At 45.5% G+C, this 22,685-nt stretch overlaps 1 protein-coding gene across 1 annotated transcript in view; it reads right to left on the bottom strand.

Moving 5' to 3' along the window:
• Window positions 1-306: 306 nt before the first annotated feature.
• The window catches only part of LOC137382950 (probable G-protein coupled receptor 139), a 37,388-nt gene continuing 15,009 nt past the window's right edge, over window positions 307-22,685 (bottom strand). The window contains exon 2 of the mRNA XM_068055526.1: window positions 307-1,205. Within this exon, the coding sequence (XP_067911627.1) occupies window positions 307-1,205 (899 nt within the window). The remainder of the gene's footprint in view (window positions 1,206-22,685) is intronic.

Here is a 22,685-nt window from a genome sequence, read left to right as displayed (position 1 = left end):
ATTCTGGGGAACAGGCCCCACCCACCCTGAAACGTCACCATGGGGGCAGGCCAAACTGCTTCTTCAACAAGGCGAACAGGGTATTCCCAGCACTCTCATCATAGAGACATGAACCGCAACTGCTCCATCACCATGGTGGAAGAACATGATCCTGCTCTGTCACCATAGCAACGGACCCCACCCCTAGTTCTGGCACCACAGCGATAGCCTCCACCCTCGACCTGGCAGCATGGCAGCAGACTCTGGAAATGGTTGGTGGAAGTGTAAAAGAAAATGACAAGCTGCTGGAAATAACCAGTCATTTCTTTATTTAATTAATAGAACAATTTGAGTAAAGGGAGATGTCAGCGCATTCTTTAACTGCTCTCTGAACTGATTCTGGGTCAGTGCATAAATCGCAGTGTTTGTGCAGCAACTCAGGAGCTGCAGCATGAATCCCAATTGTATCAGATAAACGGGTACTGATCGAACCTCCGGCTCCAAATCCTGTATTCTTTGCCACATCGTATTCACCATTAACACTGCCCATAAGAGTATGAAATTGGCCGAGATAACGAGCAGCAGAATTATGGATTTCCTTCGATTCTCCAACTCCGAGTCTCTGCGACACTCCCTGCTGCTGTGGGCTCGGAGTCTCCTGCGACCTCTGCTGCTCACTAAAATGTGTCTGATGGTGAAAGCATTGAGCAGCAGAATCACCACAAACGGGACACATGGGGTTAGAATGTGATGGAGGAACTCGACTGTTGCCCAGACATGAGAGAAATAAACGTACATATTTGCATGACAAAACCAGGGTCTGTTCGCCTCCGAGTACCAACCTGTTAACATAAAATACCAGAAAATGTTCTTTAAGCAGCTCAGCACATTCACAGTTCCCAGAACCATAGCCGCCGTTTTCTCGGTGCAATATTTAATTTTCAGCTTCTGGCAGCAAATGGCCACAAATCGATCAAAGGTGAAGGCGACCATAAACCAAACAGAACAGTCTGTCGCTGCATGAAGCAGGACAGCGTGGATATTACACATGCGTACGGCCAACAGGAATTGAAAATGTGTTACATAAACAATGGGAATGTGCCTCAAAATAAGGTCGAGGATAATGACAAGTAGATCCGCTGCTGCCATGGCCACTAAGTAGCGAGTGACACATTTGGAGAGCCCGCACTTACCCCGAGACAGGATCACAATCGTCATCAAGTTAACTGTGAGGAAGTGAAACAAACAAAGAAATTATACATCAGGCTCAGAACAAGGTTAACATTTTTGACTGAATACAAATCGAGAGTTGCAGATGTGTTCCTGTGCCCAATGATGCATTTAAATGGGTATACGTAAAAAAACAAAACTGAATGGTTGTTATTGGCTGGAAGGCGAGAGAGATTACATTGGAAAAGGGTTATGCTGAACTGAAATTGTTGAACTCAGTATTGATCAAAATCCCTCCTTTCCATGCCTAGCTTTTGCATCAATGATAGTGCAAGTGAAGTGGCAGCTGGGAAGGTGAGTTTCAGTTTAAAGTAACTTGTCTTTTGTTTCAGCAGCTTCTGTTGGATCAGCGATAGTGCGAGCGATGTGGCAGCTGGGAAGGTGAATTTCAGTTTAAATTAACTTACGTTTTGTTTCGGCAGCTTCGTTTCGATCAGCGATAGTGCGAGTGAAGTGGCAGCTGGGAAGGTGAGTTTCAGTTTAAAGTAACTTGTCTTTTGTTTCGGCAGCTTCTGTTGGATCAGCGATAGTGCGAGCGAGGTGGCAGCTGGGAAGGTGAGTTTCTGTTTAAAGTAACATACCTTTTGTTTCCGCGGACACGGGGACTGCTGGGTAAGTAAACTTATATATTCGGGCAGTGGCTAAACCCGAAACACTGCACGTGTAGTGTCTCCCACCCATCTTCCTCCTCGAACCAAAAAAAAAGGTACTCTTGTGTGGAGGGTTTGGTAAGATAAGGTTTACCTTTTTCTTTAATCTCTGTTGTCAATTTAGTGCGGAGGGGATGGAAGCTAGGGCAGTTGCACGCTCCTCTTGCAGTATGTGGGAGGTAAGGTTCACCACTTGTGTCCCTGCTGACTTCACCTGTGAGAAGTGGACCCAACTCCAGCTCCTCGCAGACCGCGTTAGGGAATTGGAGCAGGAGCTGGATGAACTTCGGATCATTCAGGATGGTGAGGGGACGATAGAGAGCAGTTATAGGGAAGTAGTGACACCTAAGTTACAGGATAAAGGGAGCTGGGTGACCGTCTGGGGAGGGAAAGGGAATAGGCGCACAGTGCAGGGTACCCATGTGGTCGTTCCCCTCAATATTAACTATACCATTTTGTACACGGTTAGGGGAACGACCTACTGGTGAAAGACACAGCGGCCAGGTCTCTGGCACTGAGCCTGGCTCTGTGACTCAGAAGGGAAGTGGGGAGAATAGGAGGGTGATAGTGATAGGAGATTCAATGGTTAGAGGAACAGACAGGAGTAACTGTGGTCGCGAAAGAGACTCCCAGATGGTATGATGCTTCATGGGTGCCAGGGTCAGGGATGTCTCGGATCGAGTCTGCAGGATTCTTAAGGGGGAGGGGGAGGGGGAACAGCCAGAGGTCGTGGTACATATCGGTACCAATGACATAGCTAGGCAAAGGGATGAGGACCTTAAAAGTAAATGTCGGGAGTTAGGCTGGAAGCTAAAAGGCAGGACGAGCAGAATAGTAATCTCAGCATTGATACCGGTGCCACGTGCTAGTGAGGCTAGAAACAGGGAGCGAGTGCAGCTGAACGCGTGGCTGCAGAGCTGGTGTATGAGCTGGTGTAGGAGGGAGGGATTCAGATATGTTGATCATTGGGATAACTTCTGGGGAATGTGGGACCTGTACAAGAGGGACGGGTTGCATCTGAACTGGAGGGACACCAATATCCTGGGCGGCATGTTTGCTAGGGCTCTTTGTGAGGGATGAAACTAGTTTGGCAGGGCGATGGGAACCGGAGCTACGGATCAGTGGATGGGGTAGCTGTTGAACAGGCAGATACCGAGTGCAGAGAGTCTGTGAGGAAGGTTAGACAATTGACACGACAAAGTTGCAGCCAGTATGATGGGTTGAAGTGTGTCTATTTTAACGCAAGAAGTGTCAGGAATAAGGGTGATGAACTTAGAGCATGGATCAGTACTTGGAGCTACGATGTTGTGGCCATTACGAGACTTGTATATCACAGGGGCAGGAATGGATGTTGGATGTTCCGGGGTTTAGATGTTTCCAAAGGAATAAAGAGGGAGGTAAAAGAGGTGGGGGAGTGGCATTGCTAATCAGGGATAGTATCACAGCTGCAGAAAGGGCGGTCGTCGAAGAGGGTTTGTCTACTGAGTCATTGTGGCTGTAAGTCAGAAACAGGAAAGGAGCAGTCACTTTGTTGGGAGTTTTCTATAACCCCCCCCCCCCCCCCACCCCCCAATAGCAACAGAGACATGCAGGAACAGATTGGGAGGCAGATTTTGGAAAGGTGCAGAAGTAACAGGGTTGTTGTCGTGGGTGACTTCAACTTCCCTAAGATTTATTGCAACTTCCTTAGTGCAAATAGTTTGGATGGAGCAGTTTTTATCAGGTGTGTCCAGGAATGTTTCCTGACTCAATATGTAGATAGGCCGACTAGAGGGGAGGCAGATCTCTCGGTGGGAGAGCATTTCGGTGATAGTGATCACAACTCCCTGACCTTTACCATCGTCATGGGGAGGGTTTGGAGCAGATGGGAAGCGAACATATTTAATTGGGGGACGGGGAATTACAATGCTATCAAGCAGGTTCTGGGGAGCATTAATTGGGAACAGATGCATTCAGGGAAATGCACGACAGAAATGTGGAGGTTGTTGAGGGAGCACTTGCTGCGACTGCTGGATAGGTTTGTCCCGATGAGGTAAGGAAGAGATGGTAGGGTGGAAGAACCTTGGATAACAAGAGATGTGGAACAGCTAGTCAAGAGGAAGAAGGAAGCTTACTTAAGGTTGAGGAAACAAGGATCAGACAGGGCTCTAGAGGGTTACAAGGTAGCCAGGAAGGAACTGAAGAATGGACTTAGGAGAGCTGGAAGGGGACATGAAAAAGTCTTGGCGGGTAGGATTAATAAAAACCCCAAGGCGTTCTACACTTATGTGAGGAACATGAGGACGGCCAGAGTGAGGGTAGGGTCGATCATGGATAGTGGAGGGAACTTGTGCCTGGAGTCGGAGGAGTTAAGGGAGGTCCTAAATGAATACTTTGCTTCAGTATTCACCAGTGAGAGGGATCTGGTCGTTTGTGAGAACAGCGTTAAACAGGCTGATATGCTCGAACAGGTTGAAGTTAAGAGGGAGGATATGCTGGAAATTGTGAATGATATGAGGACAGATAAGTCCTCGGGGCTAGACGGGATATACCCAAGGAAATTACGGGAAACGAGGGAAGAGATTGCTGCGCTCACTGTCCACTGGAGTAGTACCGGATGATTTGAGGGTGGCAAATGTTATTCCCTTGTTCAAGAAAGGGAATAGGGATAACCCTGAGAATTATAGACCAGTCAGTCTTACGTCGGTAGTGGGCAAATTATTGGAGAGGATTCTGAGAGACAGGATTTATGATTATTTGGAAAAGCATGGTTTGATTAGAGACAGTCAGCATTGCTTTGTGAGGGGCTGTTCATACCTGTCATGCCTTCGTGAATTCTTTGAAGATGTGACAAAACACATTGATGAAGGAAGAGCAGTGGATGTGGTGTAAATGTATTTTAACAAAGCGTTTGATAAGGTTCCCCATGGTAGGCTCATTCAGAATGTAAGGAGGCATGGGACACAGGGAAAGGTGGCTGTCTGGATGCAAAATTGGCTGGCCCAGAGAAGACAGAGAGTGGTAGTAGTTGGAAAGTATTCAGCATGGAGCTCGGTGACCAGTGGTGTTCTGCAGGGATCTGTTCTGGGACCTCTGCTCTTTGTGATTTTTATCAATGACTTGGATGAGGAAGTGGAAGGCTTGGTTAGCAAGTTTGCCGATGACAAGAAGGTTGCTGGAGTTGTGGATAGTGTGGCAGGCTGTTATTGGTTGCAACGGGACATTGACAGGATGCAGAGCTGGGCTGAGAAGTGGCAGATGGTGTTCAACCTGGAAAAGTGTGAAGTGATTCATTTCGAAAGGTCGAATTTGAATGCGGAATTCAGGCTTAAAGACGGGATTCTTGGTCGTGTGGAGGAACAGAGGGATCTTGGTGTCCATGTCCATAGATCGCTCATAGTGGCCACCCAAGTTGAAAGGGTTGCTAAGAATTCGTATGGTGTGTTGGCTTTCATTAACAGGGGGATTGAGTTTAAGAGCTGCGAGGTTATGCTGCAGTTCTATAAGGCCCTGGTTCGCCCACATTTGGAATATTGTGTTCAGTTCTCATCGCCTCATTGTCGGAAGGATGTGGAAGCTTTAGAGAGTGTGTAGAGGAGAAATACCAGGATGCTGCCTGGACTGGAGGGCATGCCTTACGAAGAAAGATTAAGGGAGCTTGGGCTTTTGTCATTGGAGTGAAAAAGGATGAGAGGTGACCTGATAGAGGGGTACAAGATGATGAGAGGCATAGATCGAGTGGATAGCCAGAGACTTTTTCCCAGGGTGGAAAGGGCTATCACCAGGGGCCATAATTTTAAGGTGATTGGAGGGAGGTTTCGGGGAGATGTCAGAGGTAGATTTTTTACACCGAGAGTGCTGGGTGCGTGGAATGCGTTGCCAGTGCTGGTAGTAGAAGCAGATACATTAGGGACATTTAAGCGACTCTTGGATAGGTACATGGATGATGGTAGAATGAAGGGTAGGTAGGTAGTTTGATCTTCGAGTAGGTTAAAGGTTCGGCACAACATCATGGGCCAAAGGGCCTGTACTGTGCTGTACTGTTCTATGTTCTATGTTCTATGTTCTAATCCAGATTCCAGCGAAGGTCACTGATCGAAAACAACATTTTCTGTTTCTTACTGCACAGATGCTGCCAGCCCTGTCGAGTCGTTTCAGCATTTACTGTTATTATTCCAGATTTGTGGCTTCTGCAGCAATCTTGTGCATAAAGTTAAATGTTGGACTGACTGAGAGATTCCCTCAACTGTGACAGGCAGTATATAATTCACTTATTCCAAAACAATGATTGGACATGAGTCCACTAAAAAAAAAAATCAACGAAACAATTAACCCCAATTCTCGCTAAATTAACTGTAAACTAGGGATTAAAAATAACAGTTGAAAGGAGTTTGGTGTGATATTTGATCATCAGTGATAACTATCAGTGGTGGACCTTCTTTAGTTCCTGTGAGAGAGCTTTCTGTTGGAGATAGGGTTGAAATGAAATAATCCTGATTTGTGTCGGAAATAGAGTAAAAATATGGATTTAATGTGGAATCAGGAATGGATCAATGGAAAATAAAATAGCAGTATTATATTAAACATAAACATGATTTGTGCTGGGACCCCTGCTGCTTGTACTGTACATTAATGATTTAGATGTGAATATAGGAGGTATGATCAATAAGTTCAAAAATGACACAAAAATTGGTGGTGTCATAAATAGTGAGGAGGAAAGCCTCAGATTGCAGGACGAGGTAGATGGGCTGATAAGATGGGCAGAGCAGTGACAAATGGAATTTAATCCTGAGAAGTGTGAGGTGATGCAATTTGGGAGAACTAAAAAGACAATGGAATAAACAATGGATGGTAGGACCCTAGGAAGTACAGAGGGTCAGTGGGACCTTGGATTACCTGTCCATAGATCCCTGAAGGCTACAGCACAGGTTATGATGGACCTGTATAAACCGCTAGTTAGGCCACAGCTGGAGTACTGTGTACAGTTCTGGACACCACACTATAGGAAGGCAGTGACTTCACTGGAGAGGTTGTAGAGGAGATTCACCAGGTTGTTGCCTGGGCTGGAGCATTTCAGCTATGAAGAGAGACTGGACAGGCTAGGGTTGTTGTCTTTTGAGCAGAGTCGGCTGAGGGGGGACATGATTGAGGTATGCATACTTGTGAGGGGCATTGATAGTTTAGATATGAAGAAACTTCTTCCCTTAGTGGAGAGACCAATAACCAGGGGGCATAGATTTAAGGTGAGGTGCAGGAGGTTTAGAGGGGATTTGAGGATTTTCTTTTTCACCCAGAGTTGGTTGGAATCTAGTCCCCATTGCCTGAAGAGGTGGTGGAGGCAGGAACCCTCACAACATTTAATAAGTATTGAGATGAACACTTGAAAATTCATGACATACAAGGCAATGGGATAAGTGCTGGGAAATGGGATTAGAATAGTTAGGTGCTTGATGGCCGGCACAGATACGATGGGCTGAAGAGCCTGTTTCTGCGCTGTCTTACTCTGTGACTGAAATAATAAGTTTTTAATGAATCAGCACCACTGTAAACATTGATAAGGACAGAAACGGAATTCAGGCGGTTTTTATATCAACACTGTGGTGAATGCCTGGTTTTTTTAGACAGAGGGAGGTATACAGTGACATAGAAACCTAGTAAATAGGAGCAGGAACAGGCCATTTGGCCCTTCGAGCTTTCTCCGCCATTCATTAAGATCATGGCTGATCATCCAACTCCATAACCTGTTCAAGTAAAAGGTGTCGCTATGGGTACCCGCATGGTGGGATATGTCGAGCATTCTTTTCTCCAGTCCCACTCAGGCCCCTCCCCCAACTCTTTTTCCAGTACATTGATGACTGCATCGGTGCCGTTTCCTGCTCCCGCCCCGAACTGGAAAACTTTATCAACTTTGCTTCCAATTTCCACCCTTCTCTCACCTTGACATGGTCCATCTCTGACACTTCCCTTCCCTTCCTCGACTTCTCTGTCTCCATCTCTGGGGATAGGTTGTCTACTAATATCCATTATTAGCCCACCGACTCCCACAGCTACCTCGACTACACTTCTTCACACCCTACCTCCAAGAAGGACTCCATTTCATTCTCCCAGTTTCTCCATCTCTGACGCATTTGCTCTGATGATGCTACCTTCCATGACAGTGCTTCTGATATGACCTCCCTTTTCCTTAACCGAGGATTTCCCCCCACTGTGGTTGACTGTGGGCCCTCAACCGTGTCCGGCCCATTCCCCGCACCTCTAATCTCACCCCTGCCCCTCACTCCCAGAACCGTGACAGGGTTCCCCATGTCCTCACTTTCCACCCCATCAGCCTCCATATCCAAAGGATCATCCTCCGCCATTTCTGCCACCTCCAGCATGATGCCACTACCTGTCGCATCTTCCCCTCCCTTCCGCTGTCAGCATTCCGAAGGGATCATTCCCTCCGCGACACCCTGGCACACTCCTCCATTAGCCCCACCACCACGTCCCCGTCCAATGGCACCTTCCCCTGCAATCGCAGGAGGTGTAATACCTGCCAATTTACCTCCTCTCTCCTCAATATCCCAGGTCCCAAACACTCCTTTCAGGTGAATCAGCGATTTACATGTACTTCTTTCAATGTAGTATACTTATTCGCTGCTCACAGTGTGGTCTCCCCTGCATTGGGGAGACCAAGCGCAGACTGGATGACCACTTTGAGGAATATCTCCACTTAGTCCACAAGCAGGACCCTGAGCTTCCAGTTGCTTGCCATTTCAACACTCCCCCCTGCTCTCATGCTCACATCTCTGTCCTGGGATTGCTGCAGTGTTCCAGTGAACATCAACGCAAGCTCGAGGAACAGCATCTCATCTACCGATTAGGCACACTACAGTCTGCCGGACTGAACATTGAGCTCAATCATTTCAAAGCATGACAGCCCCCCATTTTACTTTCATTTTTAGTTATTTCTTCTTCCTTTTTAACATTCTTTTAAAACATTTTTACAATGTTTTTTTTGCAATTATTTCATTTCATCTTCGTTTGTTCAGTTTGCTTACCCACTTTTTTTTTCAGGTTTGCACTTGCTGCTGTTCAATATTCAGTGCATTAACACCTAATCTGTACTAATGCTTTGTCTTTCAACACACCATTAACATATTGTTTGCCTTTGCTCCGTGACCATTTGGTCAGCTATGTGGCCTGGTCCAATCTACACCTCCTTTGTTATCTTCTGCCCCACTCCCACCTCACTTGATTATAACCTGTGACTTTTCTAATATTTGTCAGTTCCGAAGAAGGGTCACTGATCCAAAACGTTAACTCTGCTTCTCTTTTCACAGAAGCTGCCAGACCTGCTGAGTGGTTCCAGCATTTCTTGTTTTTATTTCTGTAACCTGTTCCCGCGTTCCCCCATATCCTTTGATCCCTTTCACCCCAAGAGCTATATCAAACACCTTCTTGAAAACATACAATGTTTTGGCCTCAACTGCTTTCTGTGGTAGCGAATTCCACAGGATCACCACTCTCTGGCTGAAGACATTTCTCCTCATCTCAGTCCTGAAAGATTTACCCCGTATCCTTAGAACCCCTGGTTCTGGGCTCCCCCACCATTGGGAACATCCTTCCTGCATCTACCCTGGCAAGTCCTGTTAGAATTGTATAGGTTTCTATAAGATTTACCCATCACTCTTCTGAACTCCAGCGAATATAATCCCAACCGACTCAATCTCTCTGCTTACGTCAGTCCTGCCATCGCAGGAATCAGTCTGGTAAACCTTTGCTGCACTCCCTCTATAGCAAGAACATCCTTCCTCAGGTAAGGAGACGAAAACTGCACATAATATTCCAGGTGTGACCTCACCAATGCCCTGTTTAATTGCAGCAAGACATCCCTGCTCCTGTTCTCGAATCCTCACGCTATGAAGGCCAGTTAACTTTCCCATGGCTCAGTTCTAGAATTACTGCTATTTCGGATGTACATTAATGTCTTCAGATTTCGAGTACATTGCACAATGACAACATTTGTTGAAGACATGAAACAGGAAGGTTTTGTGAAGTGTGAGAAAGATATTATTAAAAGTCAAGAATATGTAGACATAGTGTTGGATAGGCAACGACAATTTAGATTTTCAGAGCATCTTGAACGTCATAAGACATCCCAAGTCGCTTGATACGAGCATTGCAAAGCAAATACGAAGCTGAGCCACAGAAAGGGATATTTGGAGAGCTGACCAAAAGTTTGGACAGGGCTAGGTTTTAAAGAGTGTACTGAAGCAGAAAGGCATGAGAGAAAGAGGCGAAGAGGCTGAGGGATGCAATTTTACAGCTTAAGGGCGAGGTAACTGAGGCAAGACAACCAGTGGTGGAACAATTAAAAGCAGGGATGTTGAAGAGGACAGTTGGTATCAGGTATCTCTGAAGTTGGTGAGGCAGGAGGCGATTAAAGAAATAGGGAAGGGCAAGGGCATGTAGAGATTTGATGACAAAGATGGGAACCCTATTTTCAAGATATTTCTTGATCAGGATCTAATGTAGGTCAGGAAGCACAGAGTTGATAGGGGAATGGGAGGGAATTCGTGCGAGATAGGACATAATTTTGAATCACCTTAGGTTTATGGAGGGGAGAATGTGGGGGACCAGCCCGGTGTTTGTTGGAATATTCAAGTCTCGAGGTAGCAAAGGCATGAACGGGGGATTCAAAAGCAGAAGAGATGAGGCAGGGAAGATGTCGGTCGATGTCATAGAGATGTAAATAGTTGGTCTTAGTGATGATGCAGATATTTGGCCCCAAGCTCCTCTCGGAGTGAAATACGACGCCAAGTTTTCAAACAGCCTGGTTTAGTCTCAGACTGTTGCCCGAGTGAGGAATCGAGTCAGTAGCTCGGTAATGGTCGTGGGGAGCAAAAACAATGGCTCCAGCTGTCTCAATATTTTATTGGCAATAAACACCTGTGAGTTTACATACTTTGGTAAGATGAATGAGGAGAACCAACACAAGCTAAAATGCACAACTTTAAAGAGGGGCACAAGAACAACTGGTGGGGTATATGCAGAAATCATTGAAGGTGGCCCGACAGCATAATAAACCAGATAATAAGGCATATAGGATGCTCAGACTTTGAATAGAGGCACAGTGGTTCAGTAGTTAGCACAGCAACCTCCCAAACTCAACAACCCGGGTTCCATGCTCGGTACTGCCCGTGCGAATTTTCGCCGGGCTCTGGTTTCCTCCCACAGCCAAAGACTTGTTGGTTGAAAGGTAAATTGGCCATTATAAATTGTCCCTCGTGTAAGTAGGTTGTCGGCAAATTGTGGGGATGTGGTCGTAATATGGAATTAATGTCGGATTGGTATAAATGGGTTGTTGATGGTCGGCACAGACTAAGTGGGCCGAAGGACCTGTTCCTGTACTCTATCTCTAAATAAATAGAAGTACAAAATGCAGAAAGGTGTGCTATCTTATTAGGGGCATTGTGTCCAACGCTGGGCACCAGAATCTCTGAAGGATTTGGAGAGGATGGAGAAGAGATTTAGTAGAATGATTCTGGCGATGAGAAACGTTAACAAACAGTGAGCAGCATGGTCACGTAGTTCAGGAGACCAGAGACTTGCTGGTGAAATAGGAAGGCACATGGTAGATGCATGTTAACACAGAGAAGTGTGACGTGATGTATTTTGGGAGGAAATATAAAGAAAGGCAATGAAAACTAAACAGTGCTACTTTGATGTGGGTGCAGGAACAAAGATGATGGGGCTGTACACACAGACATCTCTGAAGATGACAGCAAAATATGTTTGAATTCTTATTCCATCATTGGACAGGTCGCAGATGGAGTTAATGTTCAATTATGCGCACCACACTTTGGCAATGATGCAAAGGACATAGGGAAGATGCAGAGGTGGTTTACCAGAATGGTACCTTGTATCCGAGCATTCAATTGCATGGTCAGATTGGAAAAGCTGCTATTGAACTCTGGAGAATTGAAAGGTGCAGGGAGATTCAGCATATAAGCTGAAAATAATAAATGCTTTTGATAGAGCAATTAAGGCAAAAGTCTTTCCAGTCTCAGAAAGCTTAGTATCAAGAAGATACAAGGTAAAGATAATTGGCAAAGAAGCAAAGGCGAAATGAGTATAATTTTATTACTGAGCAAGCTGTTGGAATCTATCATTCACTGCCCGAAAACATGGCAGAAGCACATTCACTAATATCGTTCAAAAGGGAATTTAATAAGTACTTGAAAAGGAAAAGGCATGCAGGTGTCTGGGAAAAGAGGAAGGGAGTGGAACTGATTATATAGATGCTTCAAAGGGACAACATTGACACAATGGGCAATGCACTACTGTGCAGCACAATGTTTGATTGCATAAGCAAAGGACAAAAAAGAAAAGCAAAGAGAGGGGTGAAAGAGAACAAGGCAGATATAGGTAGAGAGACAGAGAGGTGTGTACCATTTTTCAGGTATAGGGTTCGTTTCACAATCTGTTCATGCCCATTCATGCTGAGCCAGACGACACACAAATTTCGTGCTGTTTCCTCATTTCAGTGAATTCTATGTGCCACCCAGTTTGATCAGTGCTGCTGGCTGGTGACATGCTTAACAGGGGGCAAAGTTGGCACTGCCTTTCTTGATACTTCCTCCCAAAATACATCACATCACACTTCTCTGTGTCAACATGCATCTACCATGTGCCTTCCTATTTCACCAGCAAGTCTCTAATCTCCTGAAGTACGTTACCATGTTGCTCACTGTCTGTTAACATTTCTCATCCCTGGAATCATTCTAGTAAATCTCTTCTCTATCCTCTCCAAATCCTTCATTGTCTTCATAAATTCTGAGCACGTGTCTCAGCCAGCCTCCTTCACTAAAAGGTAGTAAACACGCAGAAAGTAAAACTGCATTGAATGCCAGGAGGTTAATGCTGCTGCTGAGTGTAGGTTCTGCAATTGGAGATAAGGCAAATTGAATAATCGGGCAGAGAGAGGCTTCTACGGTTCTTGGATGTAGATTTGGAGGCCTTTGGCATGGAGTTTGACGGAAGGCAAGATGCCATAATTTTGTGAGGGAAGGGCTGGAATCCGTCAAGGAATGGCCTCCAGAGGAAATGGAGCCGGTGACCAGAGAGGTCAATGCAAGAAATCTGGCCCCGAGGATCTGGCAGCAGAGCCAGAAGAAGATTAATGTGCTCATGCGATTGGTAAATGCAGGTAAATTCATATCTACATGATATCTCCTACCCAAAACTCCATAATCTCTCAACCTACATAATGCACTGCACGCCCAGCACTCACCGATCAGCAGTTGTTAGCATTCAGGACTCACTCCCGACATTCACATGCTCCCCCTTACCCTCACACAACTTTCTCTGAGTCCGGTCATATAGCCATCTCTCGCAGCCTCCACATACCCCCCAGCTATTCAGATATGGCAGGCACAGCACAAAACACAGTGAAACATAATCACTGAGGCAGTTCCCTCTCTCTTGTACTACAAGGTCGCCCATGTTTAAAGGGAGCAGCAGAGAAATGGCGGGGCGAAGCATACTTTCAACCCTTGAGACTGAGAGAGAAGATGGGTCTCCACCTTTTTAGGACCATCTGTGGGAGAGCCTGAAGCATCCTACATCGCCGAGAGCATTCCTGACAAATATCCTTTCTTAATTTCCACCTCCCTCACAGCATGCTGTCTGAGATGATGTGCAGCTGCAGATGGTGGAACTATGGACCGCCTGCTTTCCATCTCACCCAAAATCCCTCACCCAACCATTCACTTTCCAGTGATACCCAAAAACTGCCAAGATTCCCAGCCACAGCCTGGACTCAGGGATGAAGAGAAACAGAAAGAGAGAGGGCAAAAGAGCAACAGCACAGCAATGGCGATGAAGCCATGTAACTTGGTCTGACATTCGCAGGAACCAACTCAAATACTTGCACAGCTCAGTCCGCAAGCAGGACCCTGAGCTTCCGGTTGCTTGCCATTTCAACACTCCCCCCTGCTCTCATGCTCACATCTCCGTCCTGGGATTGCTGCAGTGTTCCAGTGAACATCAACGCAAGCTCGAGGAACAGCATCTCATCTACCGATTAGGCACACTACAGCCTGCCGGACTGAACATTGAGTTCAATAATTTCAGAGCATGACAGCCCCCCACTTTACTTTCATTTTTAGTCATTTTTAGTTATTTTTTCTTCCTTTTTTTTTGCATTCCTTTTTACATTTTTTGCATTTATTTCATTTCATCTTAGTTTGTTCAGTTTGCTTACCCACTGTTTTTTTCAGGTTGTTTTTCTTCAGGTTTGCACTTGCTGATGTTCTATATTCAGTATATTCACACCTAATCTGTACTAATGCTTTGTCTTTCAAAACACCATTAACATATTGTTTGCCTTTGCTCCGTGACCTTTTGGTCAGCTATGTGGCCTGGTCCAATCTGCACCTTCTCCTTTGTTATCTCTTGCCCAACCCCCACCTCACTTGTTTATAATCTGTGACTTTTCTAATATTTGTCAGTTCCGAAGAAGGGTCACTGACCCGAAACGTTAACTCTGCTTCTCTTTCCACAGATGCTGCCAGACCTGCTGAGTGAATCCAGCATTTCTTGTTTTTGTTTAAAATACTTGCACAGTCTTTAACTAGGACGTTAGTATGCAGTCTAAAACTGCACGTAGTGAATTGCCGAGCCCAAGTGGGCTTTAGTCAGGCCTGGAGAAATGAAACATCATCTGCCAGCTCAGTGAAGGGCGATATCACAAATGAATTACAATACACGTCACTCAGATAAGCATTTTATTAGGCAGTGTACAGTAGACTGCTGATGGGCATTCACACAGAAGAGCTTTGCGCATTTGCAGGCCTTGCAGGCACTCCGTTGCCACTGTCAAGCAGCACGGTGGAGTCCGACACCAACGTCGCACTGGTCATTGTGCAGAGCTCGAAGCCCATTCCTTAATCTGCGGAAGTGGCTGTTAACTCCATGACAGCACGAGAGGTGTAAGCTGTGGTATTGTGGCTAGTGGCCGTTGTCTGAGGTTCCACTGCAGCACAGGTGGCAGACATCCAATGGAACAGTGCTGTTGTGGAAGCGCAGACAGAGGTCAAGAGATTATTGCTTTCTGCCATGCAGTTCAGACTGCTCCGATCATGGCTGCAGATCTCAGTGCTGATAGGCTCCCACCCCATTCCCGAAATGTGTACTCCAAAAGAATATTGGAATAGCGAAATACCGCCAGGGAAAGTAATAGTGGCTTCATAGAGCACGAACATGATACCCTCTCTCAGGATGTCAGTATTTGTTCTCCCTTCACTGCCACTCCGGCAGTGCCATTGCTGTTGCCTGTCAGTCAGCCAAGGTTGCTGTTGCCATGTCGAGACGTTGCAGTCCAAATACCAATCCTCAAGGCCCAGAGCTGTTCGAATGCGTCCTGCACGGCCAGCTGCAGTTTTCCCCGGTGAAATCCAACAGCCGACCCCCAGCTTTGCTGGGAGAACTGTGTAGAAGCACTTGGCAAGTCGAGGGAATCCACAAGACAGGCAGAAAGGGAACAGAGGAACAGAGGAAGATAGGAACAGGAGTGAGACATTCAGCCCCTCGAGCCTGTCCCACCATTCAATGCGAATCATGGGTGATCCGCGGCCTTTGGCCCATATCTCTTAAGATCTTTGCTTGGCAAAAAATCTATCCATCTCAGATTTAAAATTAACAACTGTTCTAACTTCAACTGCTGTTTGTGGGAGAGAGTTCCAAACCTTTTCCACCCTTTGTTTGAAGAAATGCTTCCTAAAAATCTCTTGAACGGTCTGGTCCTAATCTTTAGACAATGTCCACCAGTTTTTGAATCTCCAACCAGTGGAAATAATTTATCTTTATCTTGCCTGTCTTTTCCTGTTAATAACTTGAAGACTTAGATCAGATCACACCTTAACCTTCTAAATTCTAGCGAAAACAGGCCTAATTTAGTTTCGGTGACTGCAGCTTTGATAGTAATGGAGGTGCGGGAGCGGGCTTACTACTGTGAAGTCAATTTCAGAGTCAGTTTAAAAGTGAATTCCCTTTTGTTTTCGGAGGACCGGGGGACTGCTGGGTAAGTAAAAAGTATATATTTGGGTGGTGGCTGTACCCGAGACACTACATGTGCAGTGTCTACCACCCACCCTCCTCCTCTAACCAAAAAAAAGGACTCTGGTGTGTTGATAATGTAAGCTTTTTATTTAAGAAGTTCTGTCCGTTGGATTGCTAACCTAACAAGTTTTGACTTTTAGTTTTTGGTTTTTCAGTAGATTTGTTGGGAATTTAGAATCGTGGGAATGGAGGTTAAGGCAGTTGTATGTTCCTCCTGCAGAATGTGGGGGGCAAGGGTCGACAAGAGTGTCCCTGCTGACTGCATCTGCGGGAAGTGCACCCAACTCCAAATCCTCGAGAACCGCGTTAGGGAACTGGAGCTGGAGCTGGATGAGCTTCGATTCATTCGGGAGGCGGAGGAGGTTATTGAGAGGAGTTATGGGGAAGTAGTCACACCTCAGGTAAAAGACGTAGGTAGATGGGTTACCGTCAGGGGAAGGAGAGGGAACCAGCAGGCAGTGCAGGGATCCCCTGTGGCCGTTTCCCTCAACAACAGGTATACCGTTTTGGATACTGTTGCGCGAGACGACTTACCAGGGGTAAGCAATGGGGTACAGGTATCTGGCACAGAGTCTGTCCCTGTTGCTCAGAAGGGAAGGGGGAAGAGGAGCAGAACATTAGTCATTGGGGACTCCATAGTTAGGGGAACAGATAGGAGCTCCTATGGGAACGAGAGAGACTCACGGTTGGTATGTTGCCTCCCAGGTGCCAGGGTTCGTGATGTCTCAGATCGTGTTTTTGGGATCCTTAAGGGGGAGGGGGAGCAGCCCCAAGTCGTGGTCCACATAGGCACCAACGACATAGGTAGGAAGAGAGATGGGGATTTAAGACAGAAAATCAGGGAGCTAGGGTGGAAGCTTAGAGCGAGAACAAACAGAGTTGTTATCTCTGGGTTGTTGCCCGTGCCACGTGATAGCGAAGCAAAGAATAGGGAGAGAGAGGAGTTGAACACGTGGCTGCAGGGATGGTGCAGGAGGGAGGGTTTTGGTTTCCTGGATAATTGGGGCTCTTTCTGGGGTAGGTGGGACCTCTACAAACAGGATGGTCTTCACCTGAACCACAGGGGTACCAATTCCTGGGGGGGATATTTGCTAGTGCTCTTCGGGGGGGGGGGGGGGGTTTAAAATAATTCAGCAGGGGAATGGGAACCGAAAATGTAGTGCCAGTGTACAGGATGTTGAGAGTAGTGAGGTCAGGGATATGGTTACAAGGACGCAAGAGGGCACTGGCAAGCAAGAACCTGGTTTAAAGTGTGTCTACTTCAACGCCAGGAGCATCCAGAATAAGGTGGGTGAGCTTGCAGCATGGGTTGGAACCTGGGATCTCGATGTAGTGGCCATTTCGGAGACATGGGCAGTGCAGGGGCAGGAATGGATGTTGCCGGTTCCGGGATTTAGACGTTTCAGTAAGAACAGAGAAGATGGTAAAAGAGGGGGGCGGGGGTGGCATTGTTAATCAAAGAGAGTATTACAGCGACAGAAAGGACGTTTGAGGACTCGTCTACTGAGGTAGCATGGGCCGAGGTTAGAAACAGGAGAGGTGAGGTTACCCTGTTGGGAGTCTTTTATAGACCTCCAAATAGTTCCAGAGATGTAGAGGAAAGGAGAACGAAGATGATTCTCGACAGGGGCGAGAGTAACAGGGTAGTTGTTATGGGGGACTTTAACTTTCCAAATATCGACTGGAAATACTACACTTCGAGAACTTTAGATGGGTCAGTTTTTGTCCAGTGTGTGCAGGAGGGTTTTCTGACACAGTATGTAGACAGGCCAACCAGGGACGATGCCACATTGGATTTGGTACTGGGAAATGAACCCGGCCAGGTGTTAGATTTAGATGTAGGTGAGCACTTTGGTGATAGTGATCACAATTCGGTTAGGTTTACCTTAGCGATGGGCAGGGACAGGTATATACCACAGGGCAAAAATTTTAGCTGGGGGAAAGGAAATTGTGTTGCGATTAGGCAAGATTTGGGAAGCGTAGGATGGGGAAGGAAACTGCAGGGGATGGGCACAATCGAAATGTGGAGCTTATTCAAGGAGCAGCTACTGCATGTCCTTGATAAGTATGTACCTGTCAGGCAGGGAGGAAGTTGTCGAACGAGGGAGCCGTGGTTTACCAAAGACGTTGAAGCACTTGTCAAGAGGAAGAAGAAGGCTTATGTTAGGTGGATACGTGAAGGCTCAGTTAGGGCGCTTGAGAGCTACAAGCTAGCCAGGAAGGATCTAAACAGAGAGCTAAGATGAGCAAGGAGAGGACACGAGAAGTCATTGGCGGATAGGATCAGGGAAAACCCTAAGGCTTTCTATAGGTATATCAGGAATAAAAGAATGACTGGAGTTAGATTAGGGCCAATCAAGGATAGTAGTGGGAAGTTGTGTGTGGAATCAGAGGAGATAGGGGAAGTGTTCAATGAATATTTTGCGTCAGTATTTACAGTAGAGAAAGAAAATTTTGTTGAGGACAATACTGAGATTCAGGCTACGAGGCGATATGGGATGAGGTTCACAAGGAGGAGGTGTTATCAATTTTGGAAAGTGTGAAAATAGATAAGTCCCCTGGGCCAGATTGGATTTACCCTTGGATTCTCTGGGAAGCTAGGGAGGAGATTGCAGAGCCTTTGTCCTTTATCTTTATGTCGTCATTGTCGACAGGAATAGTGCCAGAAGACTGGAGGATATCAAATGTTGTCCCCTTGTTCAAGAAGGGGAGTAGAGACAGCCCTGGTAATTATAGACCTGTGAGCATTACTTCGGTTCTGGGTAAAATGTTGGAAAGGGTTATAAGAGACAGGATTTATAATCATCTTGAAAAGAATAAGTTCATTAGAGATAGTCAGCACGGTTTTGTGACGGGTAGGTCGTGCCTCACAAACCTTATTGAGTTTTTCGAGAAGGTGACCAAACAGGTGGATGAGGGTAAAGCAATGGATGTGGTGTATATGGATTTCAGTAAGGCGTTTGATAAGGTTCCCCACGGTAGGCTCTTGCAGATAATACAGAAGTATGGGGTTGAAGGTGATTTAGAGCTTTGGATCAGAAATTGGCTAGATGAAAGAAGACAGAGGGTGGTGGTTGATGGCAAATGTTCATCCTGGAGTTTAGTTACTTGTGGTGTACCGCAAGGATTTGTTTTGGGGCCACTGCTGTTTGTCATTTTTATAAATGTCCTGGAAGAGGGTGTAGAAGCGTGGGTTAGTAAATTTGCAGATGACACTAAGGTCGGTGGAGTTGTGGGTAGTGCCGAAGGATGTTGTAGGGTACAGAGGGACATCGATAGGCTGCAGAGCTGGGCTGAGAGACGGCAAATGGAGTTTAATGCGGAGAAGTGTGAGGTGATTCACTTTGGAAGGAGGAACAGCAATGCAGAGTACTGGGCTAATGGGAAGATTCTTGGTAGTGTAGATGAACAGAGAGATCTTGGTGTCCAGGTGCATAAATCCCTGAAGGTTGCTACCCAGGTTAATAGGGCTGTTCAGAAGGCATATGGTGTGTTAGCTTTTATTATTAGGGGGATCGCGTTTCGGAGCCACGAGGTCATGCTGCAGCTGTACAAAACTCTGGTGAGACCACACCTGGAGTATTGCGTGCAGTTCTGGTCACCGCATTGTCGGAAGGATGTGGAAGCTATGGAAAGGGTGCAGAGGAGATTTACTAGGATGTTGCCTGGTATGGAGGGAAGGTCTTCCGAGGAAAGGTTGAGGGACTTGAGGTTGTTTTCGTTGGAGAGAAGGAGGTGGAGAGGTGACTTAATAGAGACATATAAGATAATCAGAGGGTTAGATAGGGTGGATAGTGAGCGTCTTTTTCCTCGGATGGTAATGGCAAACACGAGGGGACATAGCTTCAAGTTGAGGGGTGATAGATATAGGACAGATGTGAGAGGTAGAGGTAGTTTCTTTACTCAGAGAGTAGTAAGGGCGTGGAACGCCCTGCCTGCAGCAGTAGTAGATTCGCCAACTTTAAGGGCATTTAAGTGGTCATTGGATAGACATATGGATGAAAATGGAATAGTGTAGGTCAGATGGCTTCACAGGTCGGCGCAACATCGAGAGCCGAAGTGCCTGTACTGCGCTGTAATGTTCTAATTCTAATTCTAATTTTAATTTTTGTAATTTCTCTTCGTAACTTAACTCCTGTCGTCCAGGTATCATTCTTGTAAACCTACGTTGCACCCCCTCCAAGGCCAAGATTTCCTTCCTAAGATGTGGTGCCCAGAACTGCTCACAGTGCTCCAAATGGGTTCTAAGCAGGGTTTTGGACAGCTGCAGCATAACCTCTGTGCCATTAAACACAAGAGTGAATAGTTGAGTTTTTTTTGTATGATATGAATGTATTGTTGTATAAAGTTGTTAAAGAAAAGGTTTTTGTTCATGGTGTCCGTACCTTTGGGTGAATAGAATTAGCTTAACTTTATTCTTGAAACAGACACCAGCACATTATTTAAAGTAACCAGTTTTAAACCAATATATAAAAGAAACAAATATTGCTGTTACAATTTATCCGAAAGCATTGATTGACAGATATAAATGTTGTACATCTTAAATTATTTATGCCTAATTCTGTAGCTTGAATTTAGCATTCACAATGTAAATGTACTGTGTGTAATGATAATATATTACCCGTGCCAACAAAAATGAACTGCGAACTCTCATGACCTTCAAACAGCCGAGCAGATTTCGTCAAAAAATCAAATTGTCTGGGTCAGCACAAAGAGATGATAACTGAATCGAAAAGAGATGTTCGCAGATGCTGGGAGAAATCCTATCACCTCAAGGCCCAAATAAAATAACGGAGCAACGGACTTCAAAAGTGAAAACAAGAAATGCTGGAAATACTCAGCAGGTCTGACAGCATCCGTGGAGAGAGAAGTAGAGTTAACGTTTCAGGTCAGCGACCCTTTTTCAGGCTTCACAAGGTCTGAGCCAACCATGCGGCCAAAGACAAGGTGGTCTGGTGGTCAGAAAGGGTTAAAAATCGGGGTCTGCAGTCCCTCAAACTGCAAAGAACAAGAATATTCCCAGTAGTGAAACTCTATTAGAAAATGGCATTAGAAAAGTTCCAAATCATGTCGTGGAGAGAAAACAAATGGAGCAGATCGATTGAGAAGGTTTTATGTTACCCGTGATATAAAATTTGATTGGAAAGCCTAACCGTGAGAACAGTAAAATCACTGCCTGATTTTGTTTTTCTTTTTTAAGCTTATCTCATTATTTCTTCAAGAATTTTCCTGAGTTTCTACATCAAGTATCCTGTTGCTATACTAATCATATTCATGTTGGGACAAGAGTTAAGAGTGAGACTCAAAAACGAAAATCTCACTTAAATGGGCTTTTGTTGCAAAAAGGAGCCCGGCAGATGCTGTGATGGGCGTCTCGGATGGAGCTAATTGTGGATAATGGTGGATATATAGGAATACTAATGAACAAAAGGCTGACAAGTCCCCAGGACCTGATGGTCTGCATCCAAGTGTCTGAAATGAAGTGGTTGCGCAGATAGCAGATGCATTGGTTGCAATATTTCAGAATTCCCTGGATTGTGGGAAGATCCCAGCGGATTGTAAAACCGCAAAGAAATATCTCTGTTCAAGAAACAAAAAAAGAGGCATAAAGCAGCAAACCACCGGCGTAGCATCCGTCATTGGGAAAATGCTAGAATCTGCGATGAAATACATAGTTGCAGGGCATCTCGAAAATCACAATACAATCAGGCAGAGACAACATGCTTTTGTGAAATGGAAATCATCCTTGATACATTTATAAGGGCTATTTGAGATTGTCTCAGGCAGAAAGGATAAAAAGGAATTAGTAGATGTAGTGTATTTGCACTTTCAAAGGCATTCGCTAACTTGCTACATAAATAAGGTTACGACACAAGCTAAGAGCTCATGGTGTTGGGTGTGATACATTGCATTGGATACAGAACTGGATAACTAAGGGAAACAGAAACTCCGGATAAACTGGTCATTTTCAGGGTGGCAAACTGCAACTAGTAGAGTGTCATCGCATTCAGTGCTGTGGTTCGACTATTTACCATCTATATTAATGACTTGGATGAAAGGGACGAATATATTGGCTTTTATTTTATTGGAGATATATTGGCTAATTACAGGAAGATAGGTAAGAAAGCAGATTGGTAATCGGGCACAAAGAGTCTTCAAAGAAAGATTGTGCAAAGGCATAAAGATATGACAGGTGAGAGGGATAAATTGGCAAATGGACAATAATGTGGGAACATGTGAGATCGTCCAAATTTGGTCGGAAGAATACAAAAGTAGAAAACCATTTAAATGGAAGAGAATGCGGAATGCTGCAGCACAGAGTGAGCTGGGTGTCCTTACGCATGAATCACAAAATGTCAGCACGCATGTACAACAAGTAATTAGGAAGGCAAATGGAATGCAGGTGATTACCACAAGGGGGTGAAGTATAAAATCAGGAATTATTGCTGCAACCTTTAAGGGAGCAGATGAGCCTGCCACTTTAATGCTGTGTGCAGTTTTGGTCACCTTATTTAAGGAGGTACATACTTGCATTGGCAGACATTCAAAGACAATTCATTAGGGTGATTCCTGCGATGAGGCATCTGTCTTATGAGAAAAGGTTGAGCAGGTTGGTCCACTAATCATTGGAGTTTACAAGATTGAGTGGTGATCTTACTGAGCCCTGTACGTTTCTGAGGGGGTTAATTGCATCGACGCTGACAAGATGTTTCCCCATGTGGTGGAATCCCAAACTAGGGAGCA

Source organism: Heterodontus francisci, chromosome 23, assembly GCF_036365525.1.
Source record: "Heterodontus francisci isolate sHetFra1 chromosome 23, sHetFra1.hap1, whole genome shotgun sequence".
Taxonomy (NCBI): domain Eukaryota; kingdom Metazoa; phylum Chordata; class Chondrichthyes; order Heterodontiformes; family Heterodontidae; genus Heterodontus; species Heterodontus francisci.
Note: the sequence above shows the minus strand (reverse complement) of the source record. Positions and strands in the feature narration are given on the sequence as shown.